General features: G+C 36.1%; 2 protein-coding genes across 9 annotated transcripts; one reads left to right on the forward strand and one right to left on the reverse strand.

The window, feature by feature from the left end:
- The first annotated feature begins 1171 nt into the window (after positions 1–1171).
- Positions 1172–3851, forward strand: LOC110822764 (GDSL esterase/lipase At5g03810-like). Its single transcript, XM_022052965.2, has 5 exons — positions 1172–1634; positions 1710–1840; positions 1968–2201; positions 2698–2953; positions 3340–3851. The coding sequence occupies exons 1-5, from the start codon at positions 1397–1399 to the stop codon at positions 3531–3533; spliced, it is 1053 nt and encodes a 350-aa protein (XP_021908657.1). The 5' UTR covers positions 1172–1396; the 3' UTR covers positions 3534–3851.
- UPL7 (ubiquitin-protein ligase 7) lies at positions 2396–20168 on the reverse strand. Of its 8 annotated transcripts, none has more exons than XM_022052964.2 (15): positions 20013–20168; positions 19563–19685; positions 19145–19385; positions 17401–17993; positions 14849–15823; positions 14439–14773; positions 8593–8871; positions 8257–8509; positions 7326–7496; positions 7118–7210; positions 5957–6064; positions 4688–4804; positions 4368–4457; positions 4163–4265; positions 2396–2979 (listed from the first exon to the last, which is right to left on the reverse strand). In XM_022052964.2, exons 1-14 carry the CDS (start codon positions 20034–20036, stop codon positions 4182–4184), a joined length of 3486 nt encoding a protein of 1161 aa, XP_021908656.1. In that variant the 5' UTR covers positions 20037–20168; the 3' UTR covers positions 2396–2979; positions 4163–4181. The 8 variants fall into 8 exon arrangements, with proteins under 8 accessions (XP_021908656.1, XP_088066109.1, XP_021908654.1 ...); XM_088209983.1 differs by having other exon boundaries at positions 2396–3022; XM_022052962.2 differs by having other exon boundaries at positions 4159–4265.
- Positions 20169–20264: the final 96 nt, after the last annotated feature.

Raw genomic sequence — 20264 nt, forward strand, 5'->3', positions numbered from 1 at the left:
TTAAATTTTCTGATTTTAAATTTATATTGTTTAAATCAATATTTTCATTCAAATTAATAAAGAATTAAATTTGCAAGATATTATTAAACTGCCAACAAAAAGAAGAGCAGCAGATTTCCCATCAATAAATTTAGGTGTGAGTTAATGGTGGAATGTTTTAGACTTTATCACTACCTTACTAATAAATGAACAGATTTGTCTCTGTCAAAAGCATCTGCAACTAAAGCATAAGAGAAAAGTTGACAGGAGTGATTGTTGCTTGGCACTAAAACAGAATTCCACTGCATGCAATATTACAACATATATATATATATATATAAAAGCTCTCTTATATCACAGTACCATGAATGCCCTCAAATGAACAAAGGAAATATTTTATATAATCATCAAAAATTTACAGAGTGAACTTTTTCAATTGAATTACTAACAAAAATATAATAATATTATATCAATATACTGAAAGTTTATGTTTCGTATAAGTTTAGAATTACTTTAAAATTTATTTGTAAATTGCAACTTTACTACAATTAAGAAATGATGAGACCAAATTATAATAATTATTTTCACCATTTCGTTATTTTCTAATTTATAAAAAGATTATATTAAATAGAATATTCAGCTTCCATTGTATCATTTATTTAAAAAACATGAATGTTTTATTCTATATATTTTATTAAATATATCATATATATATATATATATAATCATGGCTTAACTCATACACTCAGACAAGTATAGAAGCAACGAGAAAAAAGAGAAGATGGTTTAATTTTAGAAGAAAGTTGTTAGTGAAGATTACGTCTAGTCCAGTGTGTAAAATGTGAATCCAACACCACCTTCACAAGCAGCATGCCCTAAATCATTACCTTTCCTCTTTTTGTTAGCCTAACAAATATAAAAAAAGCAGACAAATAAAGACAAAACGAAATCATGATCTTCTATCAAAATCATTCTGGGTATTGACATAGTATTATCACCTTCCATAATAATTAGGAAAACCAAAAGGAAAAAAAATTAGGGTCACTACTTAAATTCATAATTCATTTGGTGATTCTACTAATAACTATTAAATGAGAAACCAAATCATGTGTATCACAAAATTTATAACTTTGGTCCTTAATAAGTCAAATGGGTATTGTATTAACGTATACCCATTTTAGAAAATAATTTGTCTCATGTTTATGGAGTGGAAAGTATGAATCTTTTCCTTGAAACAAGCAGCTTTTTTATTGGAACCATGACTTTATTATGTCATTTTTTGATCATCACCTTTCAGCAATGCTCATAAATTCTTCCCCCACCTGCCTCCACTTCACATCATTCTCTGCTCTTTTCTTCATCTCTCTCTCTCTCTGGCCAGGGAGGTGCAGGAGTGTTGAAACAGAGGAAGAAGAAAATGGAGTTGTCAACTAGGATTTTAAGTTGTTTACTGCTTGTTCTGGGGTTCTCAGTGGCTAATGGGGAACCTCTTGTTCCAGCGCTGATCATCTTTGGTGACTCTGTTGTTGATGTTGGGAACAACAACCACCTCACTACTCTCATCAGGGCAAACTTCCTTCCTTACGGAAGAGACTTCGTTACGCATAGGCCAACCGGAAGATTCTGCAATGGAAAGCTAGCTACTGACTTTACCGGTGAGAATCTTCAATAACTCCTCTTGTTTTTTCACTGCCGATTTCTCATATGCTCTGTTTTCTCTTTCTATGCAGCTGAGTTCCTTGGCTTCACTTCATATCCACCAGCCTACCTCAGCCAAGAAGCCAAAGGGCAGAACCTACTGACTGGAGTTAACTTTGCTTCTGCAGCTTCTGGGTATTATGACAGAACTGCCCAGTTATATGTATGAAACAGGGTTTAACCATCTTTCTCAATCAAACATATGTCCATGCAATCACATACATAAGTATATGTATGTATGCATATGCTTATTATCTAGACTCTGACCGTTTTCTTGGTTACTTCCCTAGGGTGCACTCACTTTGACCCGCCAATTGAATTATTACAAGGAGTATCAGAATAAAGTTGTGGACTTGGTGGGAAGAGCAAGAGCCAATGACATTTTCTCTGGTGCAATCCACCTTCTGAGCGCAGGAAGCAGTGATTTTGTTCAGAATTACTACATCAATCCAATTCTTAATAGGCTCTACTCCCCCGAGCGATTTTCAGAAATTCTCATGACATCTTACTCTGCTTTCATTCAAGTACCTTTCATCTTCTTGATAATCTGCAATATCTTCACTGAATTTCATTGCATCCTTCAAACAGTCTGCTCAATAGAGTAATCCCAGTATCATGCATTTAACTTTTTCACTTGGTATATAACTTACGGCTTTACAAACAGTCTCACGAGATCTAGAACACTTGAACTTAAAAACCACCGCAAAGTTGACCATAGTGAAGGAAACTATGAAGTATCTTCATTTTCAAAACATAAAAGTAAGTCTTAGAGCACCTTTATCTCTAGATCATTAAAAAAAAAAAGCAAGCAAATAAAGAGTTAGCAACAAATCAACCTATTCTAATTCCCTAACAAAAGGTACCTGGTAGCATAATGCATGCAGACAATGCATCTTTACAAAGGCTTTCAAGTAAATTGTTTTAACATGCAAAAAAAGAAATGAGGAAGAAACAAAATGTAAAACCTTATCTGCCTCTCCTTCGGTTTCTCTAAAATATGTTATTGTCTTTCCATTACAGAATCTGTATGGTCTGGGAATGCGAAGGATCGGAGTGACAAGTCTACCACCAATCGGGTGCTTGCCGGCAGCTATCACCCTGTTTGGCGCAGGAAGCAATCAATGTGTTGGAAGATTGAATCGAGATGCCATGTCATTCAACTACATACTGAACAGCACATCCCAAAGTCTCGTGGACAAGCTCCCTGGTCTTAAACTCGTGGTCTTTGATATCTACCACCCTCTCTTGGATATGATCACAAGGCCAAGTGAAACTGGTAATATGCTTACTGAGAAAAGATGCCTGTTGGAAATGTCATGCATAAGAAGTCCACATTGTTTTGAGCCTAACAAAAAGCAATCAACATTTACTTCTGAAATAAGTATAATTTCTCTGAAGTTCCATGAATTTTTCTCACACTGGCAGCAATCATATAGGAAAAAAGAATTTTGTTTGACATGCATAGTATGGTCACAAAGCCTCATGATTAGTTTTGAACTTTCAACAAGAGGAATGTCTTCACTTGTCTATATTATTGGCATGCATGGATTCAAACATCACCCTGACATCTATCTAACAAGCATTGCACAATGGACAGGAAAGTCTTGAATGTTTAATAGTAACTCATTATGTTCCTTTGCTGTGGAATCATATTTGTTATAGGTTTCTTTGAAGCAAGAAGGGCTTGCTGTGGAACAGGTACACTAGAAACCTCCCTGCTTTGCAATGCTCGGTCCTTGGGTACATGCTCCAATGCTACACAATATGTGTTTTGGGATGGATTCCATCCTTCAGAAGCAGCTAACCAGGTCTTGGCTGGTAATCTACTTGCACAAGGAGTGGGTCTAATCTCTTGAAGCTACTTCCACCACAGTCAGCACACCTGTTATCCTCTTAAATACGGTTTTATATAAATTTTATCACAAATATATAGGTTTGAAGTATGTGTAGAATCCCTTCAGTCATACACGTAAAAAGAATCAGTGATGCTTCTCTATAAAATTAGAAACCCAATAAGATTCTCTTTGTCTGAGTGTCCACTCCACTCTTCTCTTTTTTTTTCCCTAAATACTAACCAGAACATTTTAGTTAGTCTAAACAGCATTCACTTCTGTGAATTATAAGTAGCATTTTCACCTTAATTCATACAATTAGCCTTTATAACACCACTCAAACATCATAGTAAGAAGTCCAAAGAAAGAAAAGAAGCACTAATACAACAGAATATAAGAATTTTATTATAAGCACAAAAAATCTTGTTAATGCTTTCATTTTTAGTTATCTAAGCCTCTGCCAAATAAGCACTTGCTTCCCTTCTAAAGCTCTCTTCGCTTGGATGCAAAGTGAAAATATCATGCTTATTAATGTATTGTCAACGTATCTGTGATTGTTTTTTGGCATAAACACTAGTGTAATGATAGCCAAGGAAAGACAATCATGTTTCAATTATAAGGGAAAAATTGGAAACAAGAAAAGTTTTACCTGCCTGTTTGAATGAGAAATACTTAAGAAAGTTCAAATCCTGCATTCGAACTGATTGCGTAAAGAAGTTTCTCTCTTAATGTGCTCGGACGTTTGTATGTCGGAAGCTGAAACCATATAAAATAACAAGATTAAAACAATGTTGACGCTCCAAAAATTTCAGGCTCTTTTTTCTGGAAGGTTTGTCCTATGCATTAACCATACAGTACCTTCAGAGTATTGTAGCAAGTAGAAGCAGACGGAAGCCGCTCCACATCCTGTCCTCCAATTGCAGCCCAAAGAGGGGCATCGCATGCAACCTACCCAAGATGAACTTCCTCAATTGAAACAATTTAATTAAAGCATATTTGTTCCTTTCAATTAGAATATGCTACTGTGCAAAAAAATTAGATTGTCTTCCTAGAACAAGAGGACTTTTCCTAGAGCAAATTTTTATTACTAATCAAAACTTTTGAAAGCATGTCAAGAATTAAATAGGGGTTCTAATGACAAGAAGATAAGAAAGTTAACCAAATAACAGCGGAAGTACTTTATGGATAGTAAAGGTTGGCTGCAAGTATTTGAACCCAAGTAATGGAGCTCGAGAACAACTTGTCACAAATTTAAGGAGCATGCAGCGTTCTTTCGGTTCAAATCCTTTGATAACCTGTATCAAGTAATCAGAAGAAATCCAATGGAAATAAGGAACATCTTAAGCTAATAAATCCTAAGCACCCAGCCTCAATCAAGCTTGGATATCTTAAGAAAATATAATGTCTTAGACAGATCAATTTAAAAACAACAAATACAATTCATTCAATGACAGGATCCTGATGAAACTAAAACATATTTCTGTTCTTGCATCTATGTGTACTAGCACAGAAAGGGAGTAAGAGATGGAGAGAAAGGAAGAGATTTCCGTTTAAGCCAATTACAATAATAAGCATGTCGAGGCATAAACTAATATTATTATATTGTTGGAAAAATTGAAAGCAAAGTGGTTAAGATAATAACTCTGGCAACATCTTGCATGCCGGAAAAGGATGCTGATTGTTCCTTGATAATAACATGTGACACAAACATCAGAAAATTTCGCGAGTCCAAAAAAATGTAAACTTAAAATCATACCATCTTGCTACAAACTTCACAGATATGCACTAGCTTCAGTAGCTGAAGTTTACTTTCAATTAAAAGCATGAATGCGAATATCCATTTCAAGTTAGGTAGAACGTCTCTCTTCTTTTGCGCACACAAACAGAAAGAGAGCCAAATCACAATCAGGAGAAGACAATTAAAAAGAGAAAAAAAAATGAGGGTTTCAGATATCAAAAATTTGTTTTCAAATGTTTAAAGTAACACAGGCACATAGACGGAGCAAGTAAAAAATACCACAAAAACCACAGGCCTCTTTTTTTCCCTAGAAGGGCTAAGCCTTGCATAAGTTAGGTTCCCGACCATAGTAAGTGAATTCACCTACCTTACGAAGGTGGGGAGTATATGATCCTTGAGGCCATGTCTCAAAGACAAACAACAGGATTAATTAAATACCTATTCTTCCAGTAACTACCAAATCTTTTTGGGAAGTGAGACCAATTTAACTATATTAATTATAAAGAAAGAATATTCTCCAAGAGAAAAGAAAGTTGATTAGATGTAAACTGCTGCTATACAGGAGTTGGTGAATGAAAAGACGGTCACAAAAAATGGATTATATTACAGCTTATATACGATTTGTTTTTTTGAAATAAAGTTTCTATACAATTGTATAAAACAAAATTCAGAACACGAGAAATACTAGGTCATTAGCATTGATAAATACCTCCCAGAAGAGTCTTATGGTCCGACTCCCTGCAGAATAACCTCCAGTGTACCTTGTGTTATTTCTTAAATCCTCAACATCAATGTCATGGTTTCCACCAGAAAGTAACTGCAAAAAGAGACATGGAATTGTACGAATTGCACACATATATAGGTACATGTATATGTAGGTATTCGAAAATAAGAAGCAAAAATTTGATGCACCACCGAAGTTGAATCACATCAAATAAAACATGATTGCTCTTTTAAGGAGAAGTATATATATAGGCATCTCTATTTGCATATGTTCAATTAGGCCTCCGTAACTGTATTAACACCTTTAAAATAGGAGGCTATTTTATTGTGACCCTTAACATGCAACAGGTTCTTTTCTATATCAAGTTTAACCTTCAAAAAGTAATAAGACTAATAGTGGAAGTGCGACTGCATCATACAAACTTCAAAATTTGAGACCCTGAAGACATCATGGTTGGTTTTATTAATTCTCATTTGCTTTTTCATAGATGCATCTGTTTGCTCCCATTTGCTATACTTGAAAAGACAAGAAACAGCCCCATGTCAAGAATGTATTCAGGATTTATAATCTGGTAAAGCAGGACTTTATATATTTGCAAATTCAGAAAAAAAAATAATAATAATGATTGAAATATTCACAGCCAACAATGAATAGCATAGGTTTGATGTAGGAATCTGGAAAAAAAAACTATGAATAGCATAGGTTTACTGGGATGCTATAACTTAATTAGCCAAGACATGTCCGTCCTTTGTCTATCACAATCCATTATTTTTTTTTTGAAATAAAAGAGAAGTGTATTATTATAAATATAGGTGCCAATGTGGTATCACCCGTATACAAAATAATTACGTCTATCACAATCCATTATCATGCGACTGATACCAAGATATTCAGTTTGCCAATATCTGTTTCTTTTGGGGGAAAAAAAGTTACTCTCATCAACTAATCAATATAGAAAAGATTAAAAGTGAACCAATTTTAACGCACCAATAGATAAATCATGTAGCTGAAATTAGCATAATTATCTCATTGCACCTAAATAACATCATAACAATTGAGAAAGATGAATCAATCTAATTAGACATTCCTAACAGGTTTCTTCGAGAAAGAAAAAGTTCGTCATAATTCTGAATAAAGGGGGAGTACCTGATTGAATTCGCTTGCATTAAATAACTTCAGCCAAGAAGGAAATATCAGGTCAGTTAATCCTCGATAAAATGCATTTGAAAAGGGTAGTATCTGCATTCAGTATTTGAAAAAAGAATTACCACATGATATATATATTTACATCTCCTCCACAAATTAATTAATACAAAATACCTTTCAAAAAAATAAAAATGAAATGAAAGAAAACCTGTCTGTTGAGTTTATAATCTGCCATTGCATGGATATATTGCATCTTGTTTTCATTCGTTACAGAGATATCCTTGCCACCAGGTTTGAGCTCAATAACATGTCTTTTACCAAATGATTCTTCTGTAACAGTGAAATCTAGAGAAAGGTCTTTGACATCACCATCATAATGCTGCAGTCATAATAAATCTTATAAAAAAAATGCTGCACATACACTACCTATTAGAATTGAAAAAAAAAAATCTCAGTGACAATACTCACTTGAGATCTTACCAGCAATAATCACATACACATACAAGTCCATGGTCATTTACACACAATTAAAGAACCAAAAGCATGTCTCCCCCTTTTCTCTGATAGATAAACAATGTGAGACAACAAAGAAGGAATGTTTTCCTGCCAAAGACACATGTTGGTTGGCACCACTAGTCTGGGATGGGAGAAAAGCAAAGGAAATTTCGATCGCTTTTAACGTCATATAAGCTATCTGATAGCCATAAGACCTTGTACAGTTTTTGCAAGGTAGTCAAATGGGATTTTCATTAGATGAGTAACATTTTGAATTGATAAAGGGATTGATTGAAAATGGTCAAAATAATTAAGAGTGAATAGGAATGGCGAGTCCATAATTTGGAGTTTAAAGATTGAAGATTAATTTCAAATCGTATTCAAAAGCTGAGGATCAACCATGTAATCAGCCAATCTTAATAGCACAAGTAATCAATTCCCACGAAGCCAAACAGTCTGAACATAGCTATTATACATGGTAACTAGCAACAAACCCAAAGCTACACCTCTTCTTGCAAGTTGATTAGTAATTCTTTAGCAAGATTAGCAAGAACTTAACAAATAAAGAGCTAGGAATATCTAATATAAGCAGAAATCACATAAGCATACGCTCACCCAGAGTGGTAGTTGTCAAGATGGTTTACCTTGACATACATAAGATTCCGGTAGAGTTCTGGATCAAGTGTTGATAGTTCATCAAGAAAGCTATATCGGCCTAACAGCTTTTGTACAAATACATGTGAAAAAGAGTAATCTAGTAGTATTCCTTCATACAGAGCTTTACCAACAACTCTTCCAAGGAATTCAATCATCTGGATACCATTCTCAAGATGTCTTGCTGCCGAATTAGGGATAAGCAGTCTGTCTGAAGTTGAGGTTTGAGAGAATAACCCGTACCTTACAGAATGAAATAGATACATTAAGTTTTTTTTTTCTTGATAAGCACATATACAGAAGTAGCAAACACATGGCCAACTTACTCGGGGGCAAAAGCTGCTTTTGATATATCAGTTAAAAACTCTTTTGATAATCCCCCGTAGTCAAGGCCAGCCTCTGGAAGCCCACATTCACTAACAAATGAAACATGAATGGAGGACTTTAATCTTGCTCCAAGAGAGTTTAGTTGTCGAAACCCATCTTCAACAACATGACCCCGACGAACTACTATCTCAATCAATCGTGACCCGGGTCCAGTCACTTCACCAGCCATTTTCCGAGTGGCTTTATCCATATTGACAAACTCTCTGAACATTTGCACTCTGTCATATTAGAAACCATGTCAAGAAAAAGCACAGCTGGAGTAAAGAAAAGTAGATGTTATGTCTTTTATAAGGTAAATGGCAAGAAACATTTGGAAATAAAGCACAGCACTGAACAGAAACTATATAAATATTCTGAACAAAGTTCAATATAAGATAGTAAACTAGGGAGAAAAATGTATTTTTATAAATGCCTGCAACACATACATAAGCACACCCCTCAAGTCCATCCCACTCCCTACCCCCACAGAAACAGAAAAGGAGGGAAAATCTGCCAGATAACAATACCTGGACAGCGCAAAACATGGTGTTCTCTAATGGTCATACTGTAAAAAATATAATAATTAGAAGAATAAATTAGGATTAAAAATAGTTATTTTCAACTGTTATGTGCTGTAAATGGAGGGAATCACCAACAACAAATTTATTCTTAGAAACAGAAATTTGTTAGGTTTCTCTCCAGAATTTGTTAGGTTGTTAGGGTAGTAGACTTGTATATATATGTGTGAAAATCATTCATCAAATAAAGGAAGAATATTTTCTCTCAATTTTCTTCATGGTATCAGAGCAAAACCTGATCCAAAAAGAAATTGATATCAAACCCTGCTGAGCCGTAATCAAAAATGGCCTCGGGTGAGCTTCCATCCTCTCCACCAGAAGTTTCATCTGGTTCTTATCATCACACAGCAACAACCAGAGCTGTGAGTGAACTACCACCATCCTGTATCACAGGACATAAACTCGATGGCAGCAACTTCCTTTAATGGTCGTCGTCGTCTGTCCGTCTCTTCATCCGCGGAAGGGGGCATTATGGGCACCTCACTGGCGAGCTCATGCCTCCTCCAACGTCCGATGCAAATGCACAAACCTGGGAGATCGAAGACAGTATGGTCATGTCCTGCCTCATTACCTCAATGACTCCTGAAATCGGAGAAAATTTCCTTCTCTACGAAACTGCTCATGAAATTTGGAAGGCAGTACAGGAACTCTACTCCAGCAAGCAAAATACCTCTGCAATATTCGAAATCGAGTCAACTCTTCATGACCTTCGACAAGGAGAACTCAATGTTACCCAGTATCACAGTATTTTTAGTCGAAATTGGCAGCAGATGGACGCCTTCGAAGAGCGTCACTGGAACTACCCCGAGGACGCGAAAAACTTCAAAGTCTTTGTGGAAGAAAAGCGAGTCTTCAAATTCCTGCTATGGCTAAACAAAAATCTCGACGCGATTCGGGAACGTGTTCTGAGCACCAAACCCTTGCCGAGTTTTCGAGAAGTTTTTTCTGAGGTTCGACGCAAGGAGAGTCGTCGGAAGATCATGATAGGAGAGAATGACCAACCTCACCAGACTGAAAATTCTTCAGCTCTCACAACCCAAGTGATTGACAGTCGAACGAAGAAGACAAGGCCCTGGTGCGACCACTATCAGAAGCTAGGGCACACTCGGGAACGTTGCTGGAAGCTTCATGACAAGCCAAGTGACTGTAAACCACCTTCGGGTGAGTGGAAAATGTCGAAAGCAGAGACCTCCAGCAAGCTTCGAGGAAATTACGTAACGGCTGAGGAAGTAATTTTTGATGAGATGGGAAAAGACCCATTTACCCCTGAACAGTTGGAAACCCTCCAACAAATCTTGTCCAAGAAATCTCACTCGGTCAATGCCTCTGTGGCACACAAAGGTAATATTCAAGGTTTATCTGCTCTTTTAGAAAAAAGACAGGTGTGGGTGGTAGACTCTTGAGCATCTGATCATATGAGTGGTGATTTCTCAATGTTCCAAAATTACAGAAGATGTGAAGAAAATATTTCAATCAGAATTGCAGATGGTTCTCTCTCAAAAGTGGCAGGAATGGGCTCTGTAAATTTGTCTCCAAATTTGACTCTCTGTTCAGTTCTCCATGTTCCGAATTTGGATTGTAATTTGTTGTCTGTCAGCAAGTTATGTGAAGATTTAAAATGTGCTGCGAAATTTGTTTCTAATATGTGTAATTTACAGGATTTGGACTCGGGGAGGACGATTGGCAGTGCTAGGATGAGCTCGGGATTATATTTGCTTCAAGTCAACACCCCTAAAAGATAAGCTCACAATGCAGTATGTGAAAATTCTGTTCCTATTTCCAAAAATAATGATCATGATATTATATTGTGGCACTATAAACTAGGACATCCAAACTTCATGTACTTAAAAAGAATATTTCCACTACTATTTAAAGGAAAAGATCCAGTTTCATTACAATGTGAAGTTTGTCAATTTTCTAAACATATTCGAAGTTCATTCCATAGTCTACCATATAAACCATTTAAACCATTTGCATTAATTCACAATAATGTTTGGGGCCCTTCTAGGGTTTCCAACGTTTCCGAACTAGGCGGTTTGTATCTTTTATTGATGACCATACAAGAATTACTTTGATATTTCTCATGAAGGAAAAATCTGAAGTGGGATCCCTATTTAAAAAATTTCATACAATGATTCGAACCCAATTTCATGCTACCATCCAAGTATTGAAATCCGACAATAGTTGTGAATATTTTGAAAATACTCTTGAAAAATACTTTACTGAACATGATATTATTCATCAAACCTCCTGCGTTCATACTCCACAGCAAAACAGCATAGCCGAAAGAAAAAACAGACATATTCTTGAGGTTGTTAGATCTCTCATGTTCACCACACATGTACCAAAATATCTTTGGGGAGAGGCTGTCCTTATAGCTACCTATTTGATTAATCGGATGCCCTCTCGTATTCTACAGTTTCAATCATCATACACTATTCTCTCAAAACTCTTTCCTGATTCTTACATCTTAAATACTTTGCCACTTAAATTATTTGGTTGTTTAGCATATATCCACATTCATAAACATCTTCGTGAAAAATTAGACCCAAGAGCAATAAAGTGTATTTTTGTTGAGTACTCAGCAAATCAAAAAGGATACAAATGTCTAGTTCCGGAAACCCACCAATTTTATAATACCATGGACGTCACCTTTTTAAAAGTCAACCATTTTATCCCACCACTGATATTCAGGGGGAGACATTCACTCAGGAATATCAGTTGTGGGATGTGTGTGTACCACCTCTCTACCCACAAAATCTATCACCAAACAAACCTTCCTTGGAGATTGAACCCAAAACCACACAAAATAAATCAGAACCAAAACCTGTTATAGAAACCACATTACCTGCAACGAGTGAGTTATGTGTCTATACAAGAAGGAACAAAGAAAAAGTACCCGAATCATCCAAGCACTGCCATGAATTCCCCACTGATCCAGGTAACGTAATCTTTGTCCTAACTCTTGATTCCGTTGATTCTGATATTCCTATTGCTTTGAGGAAGAGCACTCGAACATGCACCAAACATCCTATACAGGACTATGTTTCATTGGACAAATTATCCTCGGAACATCATGATTTTATGAGCATGATAGACAGCAGTTCACCTGAACTCAGAACAATACATGAAGCCTTGGAAATTCCAAAATGAAAGTTAGCTGTCCTAGATGAGATCAAGGCACTTGAAAAGAATGAGACATGGGAACTAACTGATCTTCCTCCAGGAAAGCGTCAAGTGGGATGCAAATGGGTTTTTACAACCAAATATAATCCAGATGGGAGTGTGAACAGTCTTAAGGTCCACCTGGTAGCCAAAGGCTATACACAATCATATGGTATAAATTATCAAGAGATGTTTGCACCAGTTGCCAAGCACAATACTATTCGGGTACTCCTCTCACTTGCATCTAACCTTGACTGACCACTGTATCAATTAAATGTAAAGAATGCATTCCTTAATGGCGATTTGGAAGAAGTGTATATGAATATACCACCAGGGTTCAAATTAACTGACAACTCTCAGAAAGTGTATAAATTGAAGAAATCACTCTATGGCCTAAAACAATCTCCAAGAGCATGGTTTGACAGATTCACAAGAACTGTAAAACATAAAGGATATGAACAATGTCAATCCGACCATACATTGTTCGTCAAACATTGCATATCAGGTAAAAAGGCTATTTTGATTGTATATGTTGATGATATCATTCTTACAGGAGATCACCTTGAGGAGATTCAGAAACTTAAAGAATTCTTGTCCAAAGAATTTGAAATAAAAGATCTTGAAACACTAAAATACTTCCTCGGTATGGAAGTAGCTAGATCAAAAAAGGGGATTTCAGTTTCTCAACGAAAGTACATTCTAGATCTCCTAAAGGAGACTGGGATGCTAGGAAGCAAGCCTGCTGACACCCCTATGGACTCAGTCATCAAACTTGGATCCAGAATCAGTAATAAAATGGTTGACAAAGGGAGATACCAAAAACTTGTTGAGAAACTTATTTACTTGGCTCACACAAGACCAGACATCAGTTTTGCAGTAAGTACAGTAAGTCAGTTCATGCATCAGCTAACAGAAGGTCATATGAATGCTGTGTATCGGATTCTGAGATATCTCAAGAAAACTCCAGGACAAGATTTATTCTTTCAAAAAACAGATAGAAGGGGTATTGAAATTTACACGGATGCGGATTGGGCAGGTTCTACAAACAATAGGAGATCTACATCAGGATATTATACCTATATTTGGGGTAACCTGGTTACTTGGAGAAGCAAGAAACAGTCTGTTGTGTCTCGCAGCAGTGCAAAATCTGAATTTAGAGCGCTTGCTCATGGTATTTGTAAAGGTGTATGGTTGAAGAGAATACTTGAAGAATTAAAAGTTCTCAACAATATGCCTATGAAAGTATGGTGCGACAACCAATCAACAATTAGTAAGGCCAAAAATCCAATACATTACGATAAAACTAAACATGTGAAGATTGATCGTCATTTCATTAGAGAAAAATTAGAAGATGGGACTATAACTCTGATGCATATTTCAACAAATCAACAAATCGTAGATATTCTAACTAAAACTCTTCCGAAGAGAACCTTTGATGACATAATATCCAATTTAGGTTTACTCAACATATACATAAACTACATTGAGGGGGAGTGTAGAAAATATAATAATTAGAAGAATAAATTAGGATTAAAAATGGTTATTTACAACTGTTATGTGCTGTAAATGGAAGAACCATTTATAGTTGTTATGTGCTGTAAATGAAGGAACCATTTACAGCTGTTATGTGCTGTAAATGGAGGGAATCACCAACAAATTTGTTACAACAAATTTGTCCTTAGAAATAGAATTTTGTTAGGTTTCTCTCCAGAATTTGTTAGGTTGTTAGGGTAGTAGACTTGTATATATATGTGTGGAAATCATTCATCAAATAAAGGAAGAATATTTTCTCTCAATTTTCTTCACATACATATAACAATACGCACAAAATATGGATTCTTTCACATGCACGAAAACAGGATACATAAAGACACATGGATTTGCAAAGGCTAGATATACAATATATTGTTCTTAACCATAAAGGCATCCAGACATGCAAGTTACTTGCCAATGCCATTAGTTTTTTATTTCCCCTATTGCAACTTGAGAAGCCTGGACTTGAGCATACAACTTGAACCAGAAATATGTGGAGCCATGACAGCAGGCCAGGACATTATGCTTACCTTTCCTCAAATGGGAATACATGTTGAGTAGTCGTAATAACAGAACCAATGCTTGGAACATGCAAGGTATCATTTGTTCTCATATTAGCTGATAAAAATTCATGAGCTCTAGCGGCTAGTGCAATTGAGGGTCGACTCCTCCTACCAGGTGAAAGCCACAATAAAGGGGGGCAAAATGGGTGCCTGCAATCTCTTTCATACATTAGATGCAAACATCTGATTGCATAATCCATAAGAGGCTTATTTTCTTGATCCAAGCTGTGAGACAAGCCATTGTAAACTAGCGTATTAAGCATTGATGCAATTCTTCGTTGTTGCTCCAGCACAAAGGGAACCTAACCATGTCAGAAGTGCCAGGTAAATATCACCCTACCACTATGAATATGTCAGTAAACTTGTAAATAATTTACCTGTTTTTCATAAAACTCAATGTCATCAAGAACTAACAGCAAGTGTGAATAGGTGGCACAAAAGAGATGAAGCAGGTAAGACATTTCTTTTGAAATGCCTTGAGGACCACGCCTCAGAGTTTCTATGTCCCAAACATCAGAAGAATCCTCACTGACCTCACTGGTCCCAGGTTGGCCCTCGACCAAATCTATGTGACCACTACCTGCTTGTGATTTACCAGTAAATTTATGCAACACATTGACCCATTTGTTCACACCATCTTTACTAGCATCTTTTTGTTTTTTCTCAGAAAATCCATCTTTTGAATCCCCTGAAACTTTACCTTTACCTCGACAAGTATCTTCAGCATAATGACCATTTCCAGGGAAAAGAGAACTTTCCAGAACTCCCCATATAGACACAAGATATCCAGGAGTAAAAGCTAGCATGTTAAGAATAGGCAATTGCCCAGCCGCAGGATTCAATTCTTTGAATATTCTAAGCATTTGCGAATAGAAATAAGTAATATCAAGTAATTCCAACTTCCATAAGTAATTTGGGTTGTTTGTTGACAGAGTTTTATCCCCATGAGCAGAAGCGACCTCTCTAGAAGTTGCTAAAAGCTTTGCAAGATGCCACTGCTGACAGACAGGTCTAAGTAAGTCCATGTATGACATCTTCAGGGACTTGCATATAGTTTCATCCTCATGAAAAATAGTACCAGTGGGCTCTGCTGAAATGTCAAAATTGCAATGATCTTTGCAACCAACATTGTCAATCCAAGGTAAGAAGTTCTCTGCAAGAGTTATCACAACGTGGACATAGGATGCACAGTCTAGATCTTGGTTGAAACCCGAAGAATCACTCTCACTTCCTGTAACCAGGCATATAATGTTAGCAAGAGCCCATCCAACTGGAGGAATCACCATGGAGGAACACTGATTTCCCAAGCGATCCATATCTGAAATCTCCATCAAGATTTTATCCCTCGAAATCTGCCATTACCTGCCATAGTTTAATCAGTCCCCCACATGTTTGGAATCATACAATTATCTAAGAAAGTCCAAATAAAAATTAGGATTTTAATAAGTTGAGTTACTATCAATTCTGAACAGAATACATGCAGTTTGTATACAAACAAACACTGTGATATCAAACAATTTTGAAAACAACGCATATGAAAATATCCACGACAGGAGCAATTTCATTCATAAATAGAAGAAGTCCCAGATTGATCTCGTTTAATTACCAAATGTGAGACTTGTAAGTCCACAAGGAAAACACCATAGTCAAATAACAAAATTCATGAAATAGCCGGTTTTTCTATAAAAAAGACCAAATAAAAAACAGAAGATTGTGTAAAATAACATTCCTTCTGAAATGCTAAAACCACTTCAAAGAAGGAAATTTCTAATATAAGCCATCATTTTCCCAGCTGGACTTATCAGATTATACCAGAAAACATGTGACTTGATAAGGACATCACCTCCAGCTAAAATAGAAAGCTACTGCAATAACTTTCATTCAAGTAATTGTTTAAACATCAAGCTAAAAAATACATAATAGCTGCAGGCACATGTATGATTATCAATTAGTTACAAGCACAGCTGCAATCACATGTAACATGATAAGCATATATTTTTCATATCTTTTGGAAGTAGGATAAAATATGGTGTTAACACAAATAAATATATTGTTCATTTCTTTTGACTTCTTATACATACATATATATATATTTATATATATTAATCATCAGAGGGAGGAAAAAAGCTATTGTTCATACAATATATTGTCAATTTATTGGAAAGGAAGGACATGCAAATTGAGGGATAAAATATTCTCCGAGAAAAAGAAAAGCTAGAAACGATAAAGCTGCTTAGTCTCTTTATAGGATGAACAAAGAGACTCCCCAAGATACCCATGTGCCTTAGCTCACAGGGAAGATAAAACACTGCTCTATCCCAAAGGTAACATGGGGACTGAACGGGCTGTTTAAAAATCTTTGCATTGTGTTACACAACACCCGCATCCTAAAGATATCCGCACCTCCCAATGAAACTCAAGGTTCTCCAAAGAGAGAAAAGAGTTCCATAGCAGCCCCGCCACATCACAATGGAGAACTAGGTGACTAATATCATAACTGCGATAGCACATGAAATACATATTAGAAGGTAAAGACTAATAGGTTTCCACTGTAACAAATTGTTAGTGATAATCTGGTTGAGCACCACTGTTTCAAATAAACAATTCAACCTTACGAGGCCGCCTTTACCTTCAAAACGTATTAGTTGCGGTCAATTTGTTATTGTTTTAAATATTTATAGTTACAACTTCCAAGTTATTAACAAGTATTCAGATAGGAGTTATTAATAGACTTAGAGATTAATAAAACCTAAAATGGATGAAATACCAGATAAATGAAGATTAGAAATTTCTGAATCAACAGCTCTTCCAGAATGGCTCGTAATACCACTTAAGGCATGGGTTCAAGCTAGCAGAAACGCTTCCATCATGTTTTAGTTGAAATTATGATGCTCTTTTAAAGAAATTTATATATAGAAAACAAATTTACCAGTAAAATCTGGAAACAAGATGACAGAACACTGTTGTGTTTCAAGGCAGGTAGCAGAGCAGGTGGTACACGTTGAGTAAGCCAAGGAATAGTAAGCACATGTGACCAGTACTGCTCAGAAGCATGGCATATGTCCAACTCAAAAGTGCCAGTTGAATTAACATACTTCATGTGAAATGGACGGAGAGCTAAAGTAATTGCAGTAGTAGTAATCAGGAACGTATAATCGGTCTGGTTGACACTGTTTATCTTCGAGGAAAAAGGAACATTCAATTTGTTTATGTATTTTCTAGTAGCTACGAAAAGACCACTTCTGCGAGTCCCCAGAAACTGAACTAAATTCTTTACTGCAACATCTGCATCCTGAAAATTGTTCTCAGTAATACTTCTCCAGCCTTTCAGATCAGTTAAGATGACAACAAGACGCAATGCGAGAGAGGTGAGTACAAAGAAATCTTGACTCCTTCCATGTGATGCAGCACACTCCGCAAGGATAAAGAAACAGAGAGAAATCAGTTTCTGTGCTTGATAAGTCCATGTTCTTCTCTCTTCAAGTGTACCAACTGCCAATGAGCAGAAGTTCCTCCTTGAATCTAGCCATCAAATAAGCGACAGAATATCAGTTATTGACAGCATAAACGTTTGAAAAAACATTAAAGACAAGAAAGCTAAAAGGAAAAGTTAGGTGAGTGACTAAAACTATATGTAGGGAACATACTTTGAAGGAAAGTGCAGAATAAATGAATAATCAAGGGGATCAATGAGACAGATACAAGGACAACTATAAAATCACAAGCAACCGGAGGCCATCTTGCTCTTTTCATAACTTCATTTCCATAACTTGGTTTCTTTCTTCGTTTAATTCTTGGTTCTTCTAAACTTTATACCATCATTATTCCTATGCATAGCAATCTGTGGTTCCAGAAAACATGTACCAACTTATGGTCCACGTAGCTGTCTTCAAAAATTCACAGTGAACATATGAAAAGGTTTCAAAAAGATGAAATTAGAAAAAGCTACTGGTTTAGTTATTGACAGGTAAAACAGATAACATCAAGCCAGAATTTGAGAATTTCAAGATCCCAGATAACATTAAGCAGGATTTTGAGAAGTCCAAAAGCTCACAGCTTCCTCCTTGTATACTTCCCAACAAAGAAAAATATCAGATGGTTTTGATCATAAAAGATAAAGCCCTCAGAGCCCAAAAGGCAACAGGTTGCTACTCTTTCAAAATTTAATCAATTCCAATTGACCAACTAGAGGGACAGAAACCTGTATGTATTTAGATCTGCAAGAGAATGAAAAGATATCTTCACACTTTAGTGTAAAGATGGAGATAGAAAAAATTCCAACTACTTATACAACTCAGGTTACAACTAGATTATTTGAAAGAGGACTATCATTTAGGAATTAGGAAGACAAGATCTTGGACTATCAAACTCTGTGGTACATTGTTAAGTTTATATCAAGCTTAGGAACCTCAATAGAGCATTTAAAATAGCATTTAAAGGACATTTAACTTGCCATAGATTTGATATTTATATTCAGAGTATAAAAATGACTGAGCAAAATAGAACTAAGAACCCCAATTAAATGGAGTGCTTCCTTTGACACTGATATTGGAAGAGATGGGAGTTCACAAATCAAATAGTACAAGAAAAAGTAACACCATGGTGCCACAAGCCCATAACTGAATTGAGAAATAGAGCTGCAATTACACAATATTGAAATCCCAATGGCATACCAGTAGAATTCATGCTTTCCAACAGAATCTTGAAGCAATCCTGCATACATTTGACATCTCCATTTTGAATATTACGATTCCGAACAGATAAGCAACTGATAAAGAAGAGAAATGGCCTCAAAAGGCGGCTTGAAACCCAATCTCTAGTCATTAAATCTGCATGATTACTCAATGAGTTTTCCCACACTTCCTTAAGCTGCAGAGCCGTCTTCTTTGTCATACTGTGGCGTCTCCAGACTCTCTGGAATGAAGAGAAACCAAGTTATTTTTCCAGTGCTGGAGCAGATATCAATCAGTTTCAAACATTTTATGAAGAAACATAACAAGTAACAGTTCGAAGGATTCAGTTGAAGCTTTTCCTTTTCACGTAACATTCCTTATCACCAAATGAACTCAAAAATGTCATAAAGAAATTTACTTGAATAAACAGTACGGCTGCATTAGCTCGTCTCGCATAACTGCGCAGCTCTCTTTCATGGGAAACCTTCTCAAGTAGGGCATCCCTCGAAATCTCCTTAGCGCTTGCTCCCCTCAAGGATACCTAATCAACCCATCACCAACAAGAATTTCCATCAAGAACAATTAAACAAGGGTTGACTAATTTTTGTTTTTTTTTTTCATAATTTTCAGGTTCCCAGGAAAATTACATAGACGAAACTTCGTCCATGGGCAGTGGGAAAATTCTTGTTTTCTTGAGAAACTAACATGACCGAGATATGAAAACCGACTGGGCGATTAGAATTTGACGAAACAGATGCTGATTAGCACCATTCGGCAACTCAAATCAAGCAACGAGGAAGATGAAAAAGCTACAAGAACTGTTATTGATGGATCAAAGAGAAGAACAAATTACAGACGAAAAGGTTACCTGATGCTTGCGAGGTTGATCCATGGAATAGAAGCGATCATCGGACGAATCGCAGTTCTATCTCATTTTCGTGTCTAGCGAAGGAGACAACCCAGCTATCTGTCCGACCTTTGAATCTATTTGGCCTATCTATACGGTTGATTCTATATTTCTAGTAATTTAAATTATAATTTACAACTTAATTATTATTTCTATAATTTTTTTATTTTTCCGTTAGCCACATTTTACCAAATTATATCACAAACTCATTTT

Source organism: Carica papaya, chromosome 8 (genome assembly GCF_054855325.1).
Source record: "Carica papaya isolate Zhongbai chromosome 8, ASM5485532v1, whole genome shotgun sequence".
Lineage (NCBI taxonomy): Eukaryota > Viridiplantae > Streptophyta > Magnoliopsida > Brassicales > Caricaceae > Carica > Carica papaya.